The sequence below is a fragment of the Exophiala viscosa genome, assembly GCF_022695815.1.
Source record: "Exophiala viscosa unplaced genomic scaffold EDD37scaffold_1, whole genome shotgun sequence".
Classification (NCBI taxonomy): domain Eukaryota; kingdom Fungi; phylum Ascomycota; class Eurotiomycetes; order Chaetothyriales; family Herpotrichiellaceae; genus Exophiala; species Exophiala viscosa.
Window position 1 is genome coordinate 2063346 of NW_026944353.1, and position 14901 is coordinate 2078246.

The window sequence follows — 14901 nt, forward strand, 5'->3', positions numbered from 1 at the left end:
GCTTAAAATTGCTCTCGAGATTTTCGAGTTTAATTCGCCACTGCTCCGCGTAAGTGTTGTTCTTCTTTCAATAGAAGCACCTTATTAACGATTCGCAGTGGCGCAATGGTAGCGCGCCAGACTTCTAATCTGGAGGGTAAGGAACTCTCTTCCAACGCCTACTATGACAACATCTGACAACCACCATAGTTGTGGGTTCGAGGTAAGCTATATACACCCCGTTGAAAGAATCTTCACTAAATTACGCCCTGTCCCCCGCGGAGTGATCTCTTTCATCAATTGGACTTTTTTTTGCCTATCGTGTTGACTTCTCAAGGAAGGGATTCTATGGAGGCCAATCAGTGTTAGTTTTTGTTGAGGCTCGTCTACTATTAGCTCGTCAGTGAGCATACCACCTCAAAATATCTCTCAAAGACAATACCAGTGGGCACTGTGATATACGTCACTACCTACATTGCGTCTCTAGTCATTTCCACCACAAGCCGGGAAGAAGGCCAGAGAAGCGCAAGCGACATTCCGGAGAAGAAATTTCGTTCACGGATTCGACCAAGCATCTGGTACTAGGAATTCTTCCTTCGGAGATTCCGTCGTCCTCCGGCATGAGATTCCAGGATCAAGTCGTCCTTGTTACGGGTAAGTAACGCCTCTCTACCGTTTTGACCGCCGGTACAAGTAGGTATTGCCCAAGGAGATTCCAATCGATACTCATGTTAATTTGTCAGGTTCTTCGAGGGGTGTTGGCCTGGCAATAGCCAAAGCATTTCGAGCAGAGGGTGCTAGCATCATATTGAACTACTATGAGTCGGACCCCAGCATTGTCGCCAATATAGCGAAAGAACTGGACGCATTTCAATTCGCCGCCGATATCACGGATGCAGAAGCGGTGAAAGCACTATTCGCTCGTGCCGAGTCTCACTTTGGGAAGCCCATTACCACGGTAGTAAACAATGCTATCGTAGGCGGCTTCATTTTCAATGGGGACGCCAGACCCAAAGTACCCGAGCTGTCCTGGTCCAATTTCGATTCTCAGCTGCAAGGGTTCCTTCGAGGTACCTTGAACACCACTCAGGCAGCACTTCCCGGATTTGAGAAGCTCGGGTATGGCCGGATCATCAACATCGGGTCGAATTTGTTCCAGAACCCGGTGGTACCTTATCATGATTATACCGCAGCCAAGGGCGCATTGTTGGCTTTCACCAGGACATGTGCGGCCGACCTCGGTCCCAAGGGCATTACCGTGAATATGGTGTCGGGAGGCCTGCTAAACGTAACGGACGCCAGTGCAAGTACGCCGAAGGAGGTCTTCGACCAGATCAGAGCCGTCACACCACTAAGGAAGGTCACGACACCAGACGACCTGGCAGGCGCCGTGTTGTTCTTTGCGAGCCCTTGGGCAAATGGCGTCACCGGGCAGCAGCTCGTTGTCGATGGGGGTCTGGTGATGAACTGAATGCTTTGTCTTTCAGGCTCACAATTTCGCAGCCATAGTTGGTGGGGGTTGGATCTCGACGACAGCCTTGCCCCATATCTTTCGTGAGGCAAGATCATCCATAGCCTGTGACACACTTTCCAAGCCACGATACGTCCCATAAATGACCGGCTTGATCATGCCGCTCTCAAGCATTGTGGTCAAACCGTTCCACACCTCTTCGTTCTCCTGCGGATCTCGTCGTCCAGTCTCACCGAATCTGTATCCAAGCAGCTTCGCACCCTTGAGCAGGACACGGTTCATCGCCAGCGTCTCCATTTTCCCACCTAGCCCAGCAAACCCAGCAATCACAATGTTCCCACCGAACTTGAGGCACTTGATACTCTTCCCTACCAAACCGACCGTATCATACACCGAATCGACGCCCACACCATCCGTGAGTTTCAGGACCTCCTTCTCCCAGCCATCTTTGTCGTAGCGTACCACCCCCAGAACGCCTAAACCCCTAACGACCTCAGCCTTGGCCTCGCTACCCACCGTCCCAATCACTTTAGCACCAAGGGCATGAGCAATCTGTACAGCAACAACACCCAGTCCGCCAGCGGCGGCGTGGACCAGCACAATTTGACCGGCCTTGACTTGGGCAACTCTGGCAAGTGCTCCGTAGCTCACCGGTGCAGTCGCACCACCAAGACCCGCCACATCATGTAACGACCATCCGGTGGGTAGCCTTTGCAAGGCCGATGGTGGAACAACGATCTGTTCGGCGAATCCGCCAACACTGGCACCCCAGACCTTGTCGCCAGCTTTAAAGCCAGAAACCGATGGTGCTGATGCGATCACACCTGCAAACTCGAGGCCAAGCACGAAAGGCGGCTTGACCAAGCCGCTGTGATTGTTCTGATGTTTGCCACGGGAGTAGAGGAGATCCACATGATTGAGCGCGCTATGTGTAATGTGTACGAGAACTTCATTGGACTTCGGTTTCGGGGAAGGGATATCTGTTACTGCGAGCTCGGAGAATGAGTCCACGAACTTTGTGATCTGGACGGCTTTCATGGTGGATTGGCAGTACGTTTGGCTGAATGCTCAATAGATTGTGCCGCAGATGTCGCGGTCTTTCAACGATCACGGATAGTAATCGACGGCGTGTAGCTTATCCTGCAGCCTCGTCCGTAGGCCACAGTCTGCAATGCCCGAGCGGAACAGATGCGCTTATAGTTGTTTGCTGTTCAATGACATCGAGCTTTTTGGGGGAGAGATGTTGAGGTATTCGACTCTCGGGCCAGCATTACCGAGGTCTAAACTCGGAGGGCGTTTGGCTGCAGCCTTTCCGCCGCGAGAACGTACCTACAAAATGCTTTCGGAGTGGGTGCCAAGCACAATGATATAGAGGAGAGAGATTCATACTGTAACATAGACATGCCATTGCAATGCGTCTAGCTATCTATGAGTCGAATCATTCATGGTCAAATCTAGATATTGTCCAACGAAGGCATGGCAGACCCCTAGAATCCAGCACTCCCCTCAAGGAACGGGTCGCATGCCTGCTTCTCGGTTTGTGCTGAGCAAGACTTGCGCCGCGATAGATGCCGTCTCTTGTAATAGTTAAGCGGCTGTCCCGGCGAAGGCATGCCGTTTTCGAAGCCGGGTCTGACTGCTGGAGGCAGGCATACGATTCTGCTCTTGCAAGTCATAAGTAAGAGTCGGCCCTGGATGTCAGTACATGGCACACACGGAACATATAGCACTGCAATTGGGACCAAGAGATCCAATTCTCGAGCACTGCAACTCGGTTTGCAGTGGCACGCCTTCCGACTGTGACCCGTCTCGACATTCAGTGCAGTGCCTTGCTGACTTGCTTGCGTACGGTAGAGAATTCCTTGGAAGAGGGTCTCAGATCCGTTTTGTAGGAGAAAACACAATCGATGCGTCAAAAGTACAGCGCCACTTTCTCATTTCATCCCATTTTCGCTGCGAATGTCTAATCTTTCCATATGTACAGTGCGCTCGATGCAAGCCCGACTTGGTGCATCTCTGCAAATTTTGACTCCATTTCACATTCCCGGCGGCTCGGTGGAAGTTTATGCTGACTTCGCTTCATGGTTTCTGTTGGGGTTTCGGGGATCGTCCTTGAACTCGTCCGCTGCGAATTGACATGATGTCAGTCTATGGGCTTGGAGTGCGCTCATTCATAGATAGCAACACGGTGTACGCTTGCTTTTCACTTACATGCCATCATAGCGTTGGCACCAAGGTTGATCGCGTAGATCACGATAACGCCTGCAGCGTAGAAAGGGATCATGGGTTCGGCTGCGCTGCAGTCAGTTTTGCGACTCTCTGCTTATTGTTGACCAGGCGACTGACCAATTTTGCCGGGGAACTTTTTCGGGATCCAGCCAGGCATCTTGACAGTGTTCTGGTAGAGGTATTGTTTTGCGTGGTGAAGTTGTCGTCAATGAGCTCCGGCTTTCGATGATCTTGAAGCTTGAAGGAGCTAAACCCGATTAATGAAGGCTTGGCGAATTTCGTGTGTTTGCATAGTTTCGTCGCGTCGAGAAGTATGTTTACGCTCGCCGAATTGACACAAGAATACATTAAGCACAGGAAGCACTCTGTACAAAGTCTAGCGAGTGTGCTGGGGGAATGGCGTCGCTGGGTCCCGCAGTCTCATCTCTCCGCTCCTCACTCACCCTACTCGATTCCAGTATCTCCATTCTTGACGAGGGTGTATCCGACTTTGCTCGTCTATGTAAGGTACTACAAACACAGCAGCACTTCGAATTACTTCCCGAACACGCACTAAGTGAAGCACAACAATCTCTGGTCGATGAGATCGTCCCAGCCATCAATCAGTTGATCTCAACGGCAGAGAACTACATCAATCAACTTGGGCGGAAAGAGGAAAGTCTGAAGGCCAGATCGGAGTTGTTGGAAGGTCGATTGAACAACAATCGAAGAAGCTCCGGCTTTGGAGCCAGCCAGCCAGTGCGGAGTGTGAAGGCCTCGCAGCCGATCGGCCTGAATGACACCAGAGTACTGGAGATGAAGCGCATGCAGCAAAAGAAGGAGAGGCTTCAATATGCAATCGAAAGATTGGAGTTACAGAGCAAACAACGAGAACGGGAGTTGAGAAAAAGCATGGCTATAGTCAGGGACTGACTTCGTGAACCAGCGCTCCCAACGACCAGTCAGCTTGACGTCTTGCTTGACAGACAATCAGAGTCATATCGCCTTGCATTGCGACATAAGGCTGCGTCCGCGCGGACATCGAGGGCAAAGCCACAACATGCGAAATTGAAAACATAGTAATAGCCGGGAACATGTTATAAACCAGCTTTTATTTGCTATATCAGGCGCTTCATGCCTGACGCCGAGCCTAGAGAGCACGTTTGGGCTTGCCACATGCCACTAGGCTATGGAGCAAAGAATTACGAACTGTTGGGTTCTTTCGCAAGGAAGACAACTGCTGATGCCCACCACATCAGCAAGAACGAACAAGGACGATGCAGGAAGGGATACGCTAAGATGCAAAAGTAAGGGGGAGGGACCCTGTGGTTTCCACCGTTGATCGGTGAACGAGTCAGAATCTTCGAGGAGTAGCCCTGACAGGCACCCTTAAAGTTCCCGGCGATCCAGGCTGAGCGAGGGACGGACCTGTTTGATCTATTTGTGAAGATCAAAAGGTCCGACGTGAGAGGGGCCTGAATACTGGTAGCCATCGTTTCTGGTTTGGTGCTCGAGGAGACCTGATTTCTTCGCAATTGGTCAAGCGCCATGGCGGAGTCGGGCACCGGCGAGGCTTTGTGGTGTGGATGGGAATTGAAGGCGGTTGTTGCAATTCCTCCTAAGAAGGCTTCAACTCCTTCTTCTCGCCTGTCTCAGTGTTGTACTGATAGACTCTGCTGACGTCGATGTTGTGCATCTCTGGCAGGAATTTGCACTGAGATATGTTGCAAGATTCGCGCTGGCACATGTGGCCCAGGCAGCAGGCAGGATCGACGCAGAAGGGGTTCCGGCAATTCGAGGTTCTGGCCTTTTGCCGAAATGTGTCCAGCTGTATTTGGCTGAGTCTTTGAGAATGATCCCACTCGCAGCCGGCTCCGTATGGACAATAACCTTTTAGATAGAAATTGTTGCAAAGGCGTGCGTGACCATTATACAACTGTTTGAGGTAATCCTTGTCGATCGCCAAAGGTGCGTCAAGTCGTTGACCGTACTGATTTTGGAAAATGATTGGCGATGGACCAAGAGACGGATTTGATGCAGCTTTCGGATGTGTAGAGTTGCCGTCGGTTGATCTCGGACGCGTGACCACTGCTGCATCTGCCTTCGATGTTTGTCGCTCTCGCAGAGACATCAGAGCTTCGCTTGCGGGTCTCTTGACGCCCGCGGTGATGCCATGGGTGCCGTTAGGGATCACTTCAATCTTGCTAGGTCTGAAGATCGTTTTGAAGGACGCCTGGCGGAAACACTGGGCAACCTTCCGAAGGTCGGCTGCAAACGGAGGACCTTCAATCATGGTAATGCGGTCGTTGACCTTCGAATCTGGAAGTGAAAGTGGACGGAGAAACCCAGCGTAGCTATTATCAGCGGAGGCGCCTAACATGACATGCTGACAATGCTGATTTCTGTAGAAGAATTCGAAGTAGGCTTTTGAAGTCTGTCAAATCGATTGGCTGAAAGGCGAGAGAGACGGACAACGCACCTTTTATCTTCGAATCAGCGGCCTCTTTGTGAGGTCCGGCGTCGACGAAATCAGAAAACTGGTGACTCCTGTTGAACCCTGTCATGAAATGCTCAAAGACAGATTCGTCAGGTATTATTTTGGCGGCTTTGTAAGTTCTGCTCAAACCACGAGCGTTTGCATAAATCCAGATGAAGATGCGGTCGTCTGCGCGGTATGTTGGGCTGGTTTTAGAGTACTCGAGGACGGCGTTGCGAAGATGTTTGCCAGCGTCTTCGCCACCTTCCATACCTCTTGATACAAAGTCATCAAGGAACTGGATATGTCAGCCAGACCTTCTAGCCGTGATCTCCCATGAGCGATGGCATGTATGTAAGTCAGTCTTACCGGCATACTGTCACCGTCTATGAGGACTAGCAGAAATCGGTCGAAGTCCTAAGGTCGGTCAGCGACAACAACTTAACGGACGTCGATCTGAAATGACCACCATAGTTTGTAATTGAGATCTGTCTGCTTCAGCTTGCAGCATCCGTTGGTAGTACAACCTGGCAGTGTCTTTAGCCATATCTAGTTCGTTCTTTGCAGCGTCACGCTCCAGGGTCAGTTGGTCAAGCTGAGCTGCCATCTCCTGTCATCAGATTAGTGTCTGATCCATCCATCACAGATGATTGCATGCCTCAAAAAGAGCGTTTCTGGCAGCATCAAGGCGCTCGAACTCTTTAAAGCGCGTCCTCAAAGAGGCCATCCTGAATATCGGTGGCGGGACCTCACCAGATCATTCAAGGCAGTATGAAAGATAAAGTGAGAAACTGCGACCAAAGTCTGGATGAACGAGGTTGATAGTGTCACAGCCAAACATGCCAAGGGCTATCTTGGCATCTTTGCTGTCAACAGGAAATTCCAGCTGTGAGACAGTTGTGAGCAGTATCACAAGTTCACAACCTCAACCCAAGATTCTGAACGTGTCCTACCGCACATTCAGAACAGTCAAGTTACTCGAACTGTCCCAAACCGAATGCAGAAACACAATGGAAGATGTTTTCTGCCCTGGGTATCACTTTCTAATGGTAAGACTTTTCTACTACTACCTTGATACCATCATCTCAAGTGTAGCCTGTTTCTTCTTCCTGCCCACAGGTTGCCTCTTTACAACCTTTAGCCTGCCTTCTTTCCTATCAGTGTCGTCGCCAGGTGCGGCGTGCTCTCCTGTACCATCTTCACGGTCCTGAGGTCCATTGTCGTCATCGGAGTTTCTTTGTCTCTTGACACCTCGCTCCAACACACCATTCGCTTCTTCTCGCCTATCACCACTTCCATCGTCATAATTAAACAGCTTCTTCCACTCACCGCTTAGCACCTTCTCATCATCGCCATACAGTCCAACTCCATAAGCTTCCTTCAATTTGTTGATGCAAAAATCCCTCCGTTCGTTGAAATCAAACATGGGTTTCGGATAGAGTCTCATCTCCTGGTTTGCTCGTTCCGTCCCATCTCCTTTGATCACACATCCCCAAGCCTTCTGATCAGCAATGGGGGCCTTGTGCGGCTCATAAATATACTTCTTGTCGAACATTTCCAGCTCGGGAACGTACTTCCTGACGAACTTTCCTTCAGGATCCCACTTTTTAGGGAAAGCCACAGGTGAGTAACATCGGTAAAATTGCGAAAAGAAGGCTGCACACGACAACCACATCCAATTACCCGCATTGCAAGCAATCTCATGGTCGATCAGCCATTCTTCAAACACCTCGGCGCCACGCTCCCAGGACACATAACATCCACCACGAGTCAGGAAGCACGCCACAGCATGTCTTCCAAGATGGTGAATCCATCCTTCCTGTTTGAGCTGTCGCATCAGGGCGTCGATCCAGGGGAAGCCTGTTCGTCCCTCCTTCCATCTCCGAAAGTACTCCTCCGCCTGAGCGTCATCGACCAGATACGTTCCGTCTGAAAAAGGCTTGCCGTGCTCGTCCACGGTGTATTTCGACTGCAGATGCCAGGGGATGAACCTCGCCACAGGATTGCCAATGGCTTGACCGAACGGAACTCCAACCTTCGCATGTGCCGCGAAGTACATGTCACGAAAGAGCAATTGTCCGGGCAGATTCACAGGATGATTGCTGTTGTGTTTCTTCGCCTTTCTTCGCTTCTCAAGCACGTCCTGAACCTCCCACCAGTACTTGCGTACCGAAACACTTCCAAAGTGCATGTGTGGCGATAACAGCGTCGTGGCTTGTGGCTCGAAATCTGTTGGCGCAGTTGCGGGCTTCTCGAACGTCCCAATATACTCCTCATTGGCAATGTACTTGGCTAGAACAGCCAGACCAACCGCCTCTCCACCCTTATGTGGCGTCGTCACATCCTCCGGATCGATCCCCATTTCTTCCAGCGTCGGCACTGAGAATGACTTCCCCGGTCCCATCAACCCACACGAGAACTGCGTGTTCTTCTCCTCCCCCATCGTCCTCTGCACGGCATTGAAATCGTTTTGCTCGGCGCCCGCGAATTTTGGCTCCTGCTCGCCGTTCGACCCCACATCACCTTCCAATTCCGACAAATCCATCTCCTCCTCGTCCAACGGATCCGGCAAGCTCGTCGGCCTGTCCAGCGGCTTATTCGGCGTCCCGTCGCCCATCTTCCCTGTGGCTTTGAGCAACTGGCCCATACTCATGGTAGGCCTCCCACCATTCTGCCTGACCACCTCGTCGCAATCGAACAGCGTCCGCCCAGTCACACTGACGACCTTGACGCCGAGTCCCTCCGCGATAGATGTGACTTCATCGTCCCGCATTCGCGCATACGCGTCAGTATCGCGCTCAAACACCAGCACATCGATCTTCCACTTCTTCAGCAACGGAGCAATGATCTTGCCCGGGGCGCGCCGCACAACATGCAACTTCTGCTTTGAATTGAGTTGCGTCAGTGACGCCGACACATCGGCCATGCTGGCGACCAGGAAGCCCCAGCGATTAGCTGACCCGCGCTGGCGGTATACGTAGTGTGGATCCCATGTCCACAGTGGGATGAGGTGCGATGGATTCAAGGACAGCGCGTGCATCAACGCCGGTGAGTCGTGCAGTCGTAGATCTGTCCGGAACCAGTACAGGACTCGTGGCCCATTTGAGGTGCTGCTCTTTTTGAACTTGGACGGCATGGCTGCCACCTTGTTGTCGATGACTTTACTCCCTAGGTTCAGTACGTGCACTTCCGCTACTTGTACGTTGAGAGCCCTGGGGATTTACTGCGCACTATGGCGAATCTCGGATTGTAGGAGGCAGACGCTGTACGAGTACTCTTGGGCTCGGGCACATTTCTTTCCACAATACTAGTCTGGAGTATAATAACAGCTCCATCATAAAAGCAGATATCAATGACGACATGCATCTATGAAGGTCAAAGCGCCTGGGCCTGGTACCTGGCAGAGTCAAAAGTTCGGAGATCGAACTTTAAGTCTTTAGGTTTCAGATCTCGCCGAGCCGATTAGCGATTAGCATCACCTGGTAAACGTACTGGAAAATACCACAGATACTGTAAGGTATGATTGATCATGATGCAATCATTTTCAATGCTTTAGCGCTATGTGCAGTGTGCTTGAAGGTTCTTTTGTTTCTTTGGTCATTACGTCCTCCTGTTGATGCTCATTACTTCGTACCATTATCGGTCCCAGGTATTCTCGCTTTTCGAAACTAAACATTAAGGTGGACAGTCCTCTGCCGGGTAGGCCTAGACCATCGACTTTCACCACGTGGAAGCGGTGGCCTGAGGTTGACCGTCGGAGATCTGACTGACCACTGCACTTGTGGTCTTTGGAGCTTGTGGCTGGCCGTCTGAGATCTGGCTCACTGGTGCCGTAGCAGTCGTGCCAGCTTGAGGCTGACCATCCGAGATTTGGCTGACTGGAGATCCGCCGCTAGCGCTCGAAGTAGTTGAAGAACTCGAGTTGCTGCCTGAGCTGCTACCACCAGACAGAGTGCCGGTCAAAGGAGTGTTCCTGCTGGAAGCACCCACATAGATGATGGGATTATCGACTTGAACCCAGTTCTGCGAAGCTGTGTCCCACACAGATACATCACGGCGGAGCAACTCGGCTGTGAAGGTTGCAGAAGCACCTGGTGCAATGGTGAGGCGATCAAATCCACGAAGGACCTTGGGAGGCTCTCCGTCTCCAAGCCCGACATATAGTTGAGCAACCTCATCACCGGCAATGCTGCCTGTATTTGTGATTGTCGCGGCGACTGTAGCAACGACTTCGTAAAGACCAGGGTTACCACCAGGTGCACCGCCAGCTGGCAAAAGAGGCTGTGACGAACCGTCAGTGGCACCCGGAGGAATATACTGGTTAGCAGGAAGGCCGTAGTCCGTTTCATCAGCAGAGGCTTCTAGGCTGGTCGAGTTCAGATAGGGGTAGATGTACAAATAGGGACGGTAAGAGATTGATCCATTGGGGAACAGGTATTGCGATGGGTCCGTGCTGAAATTGCCCAAAACAGGAGCTGGCCCGGTCTCGCCGCTAGCAGGTGTATATGGCGCCGGGTTCGCTGGGGTGATCTGTAGATTCGAGTACTCGAAGGTTGTGTAGCTCAGCCCGAAACCGAACTCGTAGATGGGCTCGATACCATGCTCGTCAAGGTATCGATATTCTATGAAGACACCTTCGGAGAAAGTGTCTTGGGGAGCATTGAATTGTCCATTATTTGGCTCGTAGATGACGTCTGTGCCATAATCGGTGCGATCCCGCGCGATGGTGAAAGGCAACTTGCCACCGGGATTGATGAGACCATAGAGTACGTCAACAATAGCATTACCACTCTCCTGGCCAGGCAGACCAGCCCAAATAATGCCGGTCACGTTCTCGTTGTCGTACCAGGCAGAGACGTTGACGGGGCCCACGGTATGCAAGACGACGATAGTATTGTTGTTGTACTTGGTCACGTTGTTGATCAGCCGATCAGCTCCAAGCCACAGACTCAGGTTGTTGCGGTCACCGGTGTTGCCGTCAATCGTGATAAACCCTTCTCCCGAGTCGGCATTGGCAAAGACGATAGCCACATCAGCCTGGGTGGCAAGAACCTGAATCTGACTGTCGGCATAGTTGTCGGTGATGGTTTGGGTTTCACCATTGGTTTGGGTCAGGACATATTGCTGAATGGCTTGTTCTGGTGTCACCAGGTAAGGGAAATCTGCTGTACCACTTCCATAACCCATTGCCAGGGTACCATTATCGCAGTCGCGGTTAGCGCAGCCATTGGCGCCCCAGGGATTGGATCCAGCATCATATCCAAAGACGCCCACTTGTCTCTCCTTCCCAGTGAGTGGGAGAGAACCAGTGTTTTTCAAAAGTACATTCGAGGCTTGAGCAATTTGACGAATGATTATGCGATGTTCGTCTTGAACATTGACATGCTCATTGACAAGACCAATAGGTGAGTTAGGATCTGCGGCATGGAGCTTGTCATATGTATTGTAACTCCACTGTAACGATATTAGTCCCGTCAAGTCTTTCTGTGGACAGTGTGTACTTACCGAATAGAAGTTGGTAGGCACCTTATTGGCGTCACGGCCGACGTAGTAATACGCTGCCATGATTCTAGTGACCATGTCATCGAGTCTCCATTCGGGGAGAGTTCCGTTGAGCACGGCGATGGTCATGTTGGTGCCCCAAAAGGTGAGACCGGTGTCGAATGCAGTGTCGCCGGGCATGCTCATGTCAAGACCGGCCAGCGCAGTACCAATACCAGAGTGCTGGGCTCCCCAATCTGACATAATGAAGCCTTGAAAGTCGAGTTCGTTCTTCACGAGATGGTTCAGAAGGTAAGAGTTGGAGCAGGCATATGAGTTGTTGAGCTGGTTGTAAGAACACATGACTAGGGACTGTCAGCTTTCGTGGTGGCATATCGATGAATACATACTTGAACCAGTGCCAGCTCTGATCGCATCAGCGAAAGGCCAGAGATAAAGCTCATGAATGGTCTTGTCATCGATATTGGAGCTGAGGGCCTCGGTAATATTGTAGCCATAACCTTGGGACTCCCCCACCTGGCGGAAGTGTTCCTGTTCGTTGCCAATTAAGTGTTTCGTGCAAGCGATGACACCAGAGCTCTGAATGCCCTGTATAGTTGGCGCAATGAGAGCTCCCGTCAAGTATGGGTCGGGGCTGAACCCTTCCTATGGATAGTTAGGGTGCTGTGCAATGCAATTCAAATTTGCGGACTTGCCCAATTTCTTCCACCTTCGGGGGATCGACCCAAGGGGCCGCAAACAGGACCGAGTTGAACGTCGACACCTTTATCTCGGTGCTCGGCCCCCATGGCTGCACCTCGAAGTTGGGCAAGATTGCGGTCCCATGTCGCGGCGACATTCATGCCAGCAGAAAAAGCCGAGACGTAATCACCTGTATTCTCTCAGCTGGATGCTTCACACTGTACATCGCAGAACCCACCAAATCTCACACCCAAGGGACTGTCCTGTGTGCAGAAACCGGTAAAGCCAAGTCGAGGGATGGAGCCGGTATTGCCGACACATCGTTCGCCTTCCCAGCTAAAAGAGGTGATGAGCTTGCAAGTATTTCCATACACATTGAAAAAAGGAAACTCACCCAACACCAGTGGTAAGGTTGACCTTTTCGAGCAGGGTCAGTTGGCTCACAAAGGCACGAGCTTGTTCATAAGCCGAGGACCAGTTTCCAGCTCCGGTGCCCCATGGGGACGGATAACTTGGAGGAGAAGTGAAATTGGGCCCGGTATAATCGTTATTGAAGGGCTGTGCTGCAGACTGTCGTTTGTGGAAAGCATCTAACTCGACGGGCTGTAAGACGCATTGTAAGTATGGTGACAGTACGAGGTGGCATTCAGAAAATAGACAGCAGAAGACAAGAATGACGGCGCCATGGTGGCTTTCGTGGGGGAAAAGCTTGACAAGGCAGGGGTGGGAATCTTGGTGCCTTATTGGGAATCTAGGGGCGCAAAGGTCGCACTTACAGTGGCCAGGACATTGAATGACAGGGTAACGACGGCAGCCACAACCGTGGTCGACAGCCACATTTTTGAGGTGAAGCAAGGTCGGCCTGACTGTTTTTGATCGTTGACGTCAATCCCACGTACGAAGGGGTCGCAAGAGGCCTGTTTGGACGGTTAATGCTCGGTAGTCGAGAAGACAAGCTGCAGTGCAACGGCAGCTAGTTGTCGACCGACGTAGCAGCCGTGGTCCGGTGGGTGATCAACCTTGACCGCGAAGGGACCGAGTAGGAAGGAAAAGATGGAGAGATACCAGGCAGACGAGGCAACAGACCAAGTGGAAAACAGAGGAAGCAGAAAGGAAGCCTTGAGGGATAGGTTACAGGTATTTGAGGAGCCCTTCAGGTAGTTATGTCGCCATAGAGCAGGTAGTGGTTTATGATGATGATGATGATGAGTGATGAGTGATGAGTTATATGTCTTACTGTGGAGAGCTTGAGGAATGGGGGGCAGCCACATGGAGGAATACTCGAGCTGAATATGTTCAGAAAAAAAGGGAAACCCGAAGAGAGGAAGAAGATGCAAATCTGCTGGGTACAGTAGTACTTGCCGGCCTTGCTTGCTTGCATTGGGCGGGTAAGATGGAACTGACGCATGCTACATTCCGTGCAAAAAAATGCTCCCTCGAAGACCATCATCTCCCGAGGCAACTTAACAGAACATGACCAACGAGTATCACACCTTGTCCAGGGTTGTATTTCGCCTCCCCAGAGGTACAATACCTTCGCACTTCGGTACGTGTGATGCCTACAATATTTTATACCCCGCAAATGCAAGCTATCAAGCTAAGTTGGAGCTGTCAGTTGAGGTCAACCAGTCATATGGCTGTTGTATTTACAAAGTACGGGTCATGGACGATTCTTTCCCACCATCCACCACACCATTTTCTTGCCATTCTCTTGAGTTCCCTCTTTCGTCTTGCTCCGTGCCACTCTTTCGGTCAAAAGCCATCGTTACGATGAGATGGAAATCCTTGTGAGCCTTGTGATCTCCCCGCCTTTTTGCTCCATAAAGCTAACCCATGAACCCCTCCATCTGCCCGATGTTTATCCTATTTGCCCTCTTTTCCCCAGTGTCATGCATCTAGCCATTCACCTCCCGGTCTTACGCATTTCTTCCAGGCACTCCGGAGTGAACTTTCTCCAGTTTGCCTGCGCGTTATGTGCACCTGCCTCTCTAGTCTTGGAATGTGTCCTCGCATATGCATGTAGCTGTGGTTGATGGTACCATGTTGGCTGGGGTCTGACCTCTCGCTCTCTTGCCGGTGACCTTCTCCTCCTTGTCGGCCCGGCCGATTGCGGTACACAGGAACGGCTCATCACGGTCCATTGGAAGGATATTGCACCGGCAACGTGCACGAATCTGTCGGTGATGCAGTCATCAGATCGCAACCAGGTCGCAATGCCGAGCACCGCTGATTGATTTAGCCGGACAGGCTCTCTTTCCGCCTTTTCCCCCACTTGATGGCGACTTCTGCTTTTTCATTGTAACCCAGAGAACTCGTCTGTCCTAGCTGTTTTGGCGTTCAGACGACACTGTTATTTCCTAGCCATGGTACAGATTCTGGGACATGGACCGACTTGGGCTCTGTCCGGCATTCCGCGAGCAGCCTTGGCATATGGAGGTACTGGCAGCTTGAATATGGGTTGCAGAGGAAGCGGAGCCCACAGCTGCAAAAGCATACAGTGCTACCCACCTGCGGCCCGCCAGAATCGCTTTTGCTCTGTCTCATGATCGCAATACTTGCTAGGGATGCTCATTAATCACTGTTT

The 14901-nt window shown here is 51.4% G+C and overlaps 7 protein-coding genes across 7 annotated transcripts; 2 read left to right on the top strand and 5 right to left on the bottom strand.

Annotated features, from left to right (window-relative positions):
* The first annotated feature begins 388 nt into the window (after positions 1–388).
* On the top strand, positions 389–1459 carry EDD37DRAFT_39356 (3-oxoacyl-reductase). Its single transcript, XM_062812264.1, has 2 exons — positions 389–633; positions 723–1459. Exons 1-2 carry the CDS (start codon positions 600–602, stop codon positions 1448–1450), a joined length of 762 nt encoding a protein of 253 aa, XP_062675054.1. The 5' UTR covers positions 389–599; the 3' UTR covers positions 1451–1459.
* On the bottom strand, positions 1315–2822 carry EDD37DRAFT_39315 (NADPH2:quinone reductase). Its single transcript, XM_062812254.1, has one exon. The coding sequence runs from the start codon at positions 2486–2488 to the stop codon at positions 1469–1471; it is 1020 nt and encodes a 339-aa protein (XP_062675055.1). The 5' UTR covers positions 2489–2822; the 3' UTR covers positions 1315–1468.
* A 691-nt stretch (positions 2823–3513) lies between these two features.
* Positions 3514–3980, bottom strand: EDD37DRAFT_671000 (F-type H+-transporting ATPase subunit J; the record flags this gene model as incomplete). Its single annotated transcript, XM_062819385.1, has 3 exons — positions 3797–3980; positions 3662–3742; positions 3514–3575 (listed from the first exon to the last, which is right to left on the bottom strand). The coding sequence occupies exons 1-3, from the start codon at positions 3834–3836 to the stop codon at positions 3514–3516; spliced, it is 183 nt and encodes a 60-aa protein (XP_062675056.1). The 5' UTR covers positions 3837–3980.
* Positions 3981–4014: 34 nt separating this feature from the next.
* On the top strand, positions 4015–4891 carry EDD37DRAFT_39379 (DASH complex subunit Spc19). Its single transcript, XM_062812265.1, has one exon. It carries the CDS (start codon positions 4076–4078, stop codon positions 4589–4591), a length of 516 nt encoding a protein of 171 aa, XP_062675057.1. The 5' UTR covers positions 4015–4075; the 3' UTR covers positions 4592–4891.
* EDD37DRAFT_39394 (uncharacterized protein) lies at positions 4892–6893 on the bottom strand. Its single transcript, XM_062812267.1, has 6 exons — positions 6833–6893; positions 6604–6744; positions 6504–6551; positions 6138–6432; positions 4981–6082; positions 4892–4895 (listed from the first exon to the last, which is right to left on the bottom strand). Exons 2-5 carry the CDS (start codon positions 6739–6741, stop codon positions 5277–5279), a joined length of 1287 nt encoding a protein of 428 aa, XP_062675058.1. The 5' UTR covers positions 6742–6744; positions 6833–6893; the 3' UTR covers positions 4892–4895; positions 4981–5276.
* Positions 6894–7069: 176 nt separating this feature from the next.
* EDD37DRAFT_616313 (putative DNA photolyase) lies at positions 7070–9437 on the bottom strand. The gene has a single exon (XM_062815654.1). It carries the CDS (start codon positions 9268–9270, stop codon positions 7201–7203), a length of 2070 nt encoding a protein of 689 aa, XP_062675059.1. The 5' UTR covers positions 9271–9437; the 3' UTR covers positions 7070–7200.
* A 224-nt stretch (positions 9438–9661) lies between these two features.
* EDD37DRAFT_616317 (beta-glucosidase) lies at positions 9662–13579 on the bottom strand. The gene is made up of 7 exons (XM_062815655.1): positions 13094–13579; positions 12712–12920; positions 12556–12653; positions 12332–12507; positions 12026–12281; positions 11640–11980; positions 9662–11588 (listed from the first exon to the last, which is right to left on the bottom strand). The coding sequence occupies exons 1-7, from the start codon at positions 13154–13156 to the stop codon at positions 9855–9857; spliced, it is 2877 nt and encodes a 958-aa protein (XP_062675060.1). The 5' UTR covers positions 13157–13579; the 3' UTR covers positions 9662–9854.
* Positions 13580–14901: the final 1322 nt, after the last annotated feature.

What these genes read in the sequence shown, in the direction of transcription:
- EDD37DRAFT_39356 (XM_062812264.1), top strand. Translation starts at nt 600, where the DNA reads ATGAGATTCCAGGATCAAGTCGTCCTTGTTACGG. An exon ending in TCAAGTCGTCCTTGTTACGG is followed by an intron (nt 634 to 722) that starts GTAAGTAACGCC and finishes TTAATTTGTCAG; the next exon opens with GTTCTTCGAGGGGTGTTGGC.
- EDD37DRAFT_39315 (XM_062812254.1), bottom strand. Translation starts at nt 2,488, where the DNA reads ATGAAAGCCGTCCAGATCACAAAGTTCGTGGACTCATTCTCCGAGCTC.
- EDD37DRAFT_39379 (XM_062812265.1), top strand. Translation starts at nt 4,076, where the DNA reads ATGGCGTCGCTGGGTCCCGCAGTCTCATCTCTCCGCTCCTCACTCACC.
- EDD37DRAFT_39394 (XM_062812267.1), bottom strand. Translation starts at nt 6,741, where the DNA reads ATGGCAGCTCAGCTTGACCAACTGACCCTGGAGCGTGACGCTGCAAAG. An exon ending in TAGACGGTGACAGTATGCCG is followed by an intron (nt 6,433 to 6,503) that starts GTAAGACTGACT and finishes TGACATATCCAG; the next exon opens with TTCCTTGATGACTTTGTATC. An exon ending in CGCTGATTCGAAGATAAAAG is followed by an intron (nt 6,083 to 6,137) that starts GTGCGTTGTCCG and finishes AGACTTCAAAAG; the next exon opens with CCTACTTCGAATTCTTCTAC.
- EDD37DRAFT_616313 (XM_062815654.1), bottom strand. Translation starts at nt 9,270, where the DNA reads ATGCCGTCCAAGTTCAAAAAGAGCAGCACCTCAAATGGGCCACGAGTC.
- EDD37DRAFT_616317 (XM_062815655.1), bottom strand. Translation starts at nt 13,156, where the DNA reads ATGTGGCTGTCGACCACGGTTGTGGCTGCCGTCGTTACCCTGTCATTC. An exon ending in CCGAAGGTGGAAGAAATTGG is followed by an intron (nt 12,282 to 12,331) that starts GCAAGTCCGCAA and finishes AACTATCCATAG; the next exon opens with GAAGGGTTCAGCCCCGACCC. An exon ending in CAGAGCTGGCACTGGTTCAA is followed by an intron (nt 11,981 to 12,025) that starts GTATGTATTCAT and finishes GACAGTCCCTAG; the next exon opens with TCATGTGTTCTTACAACCAG.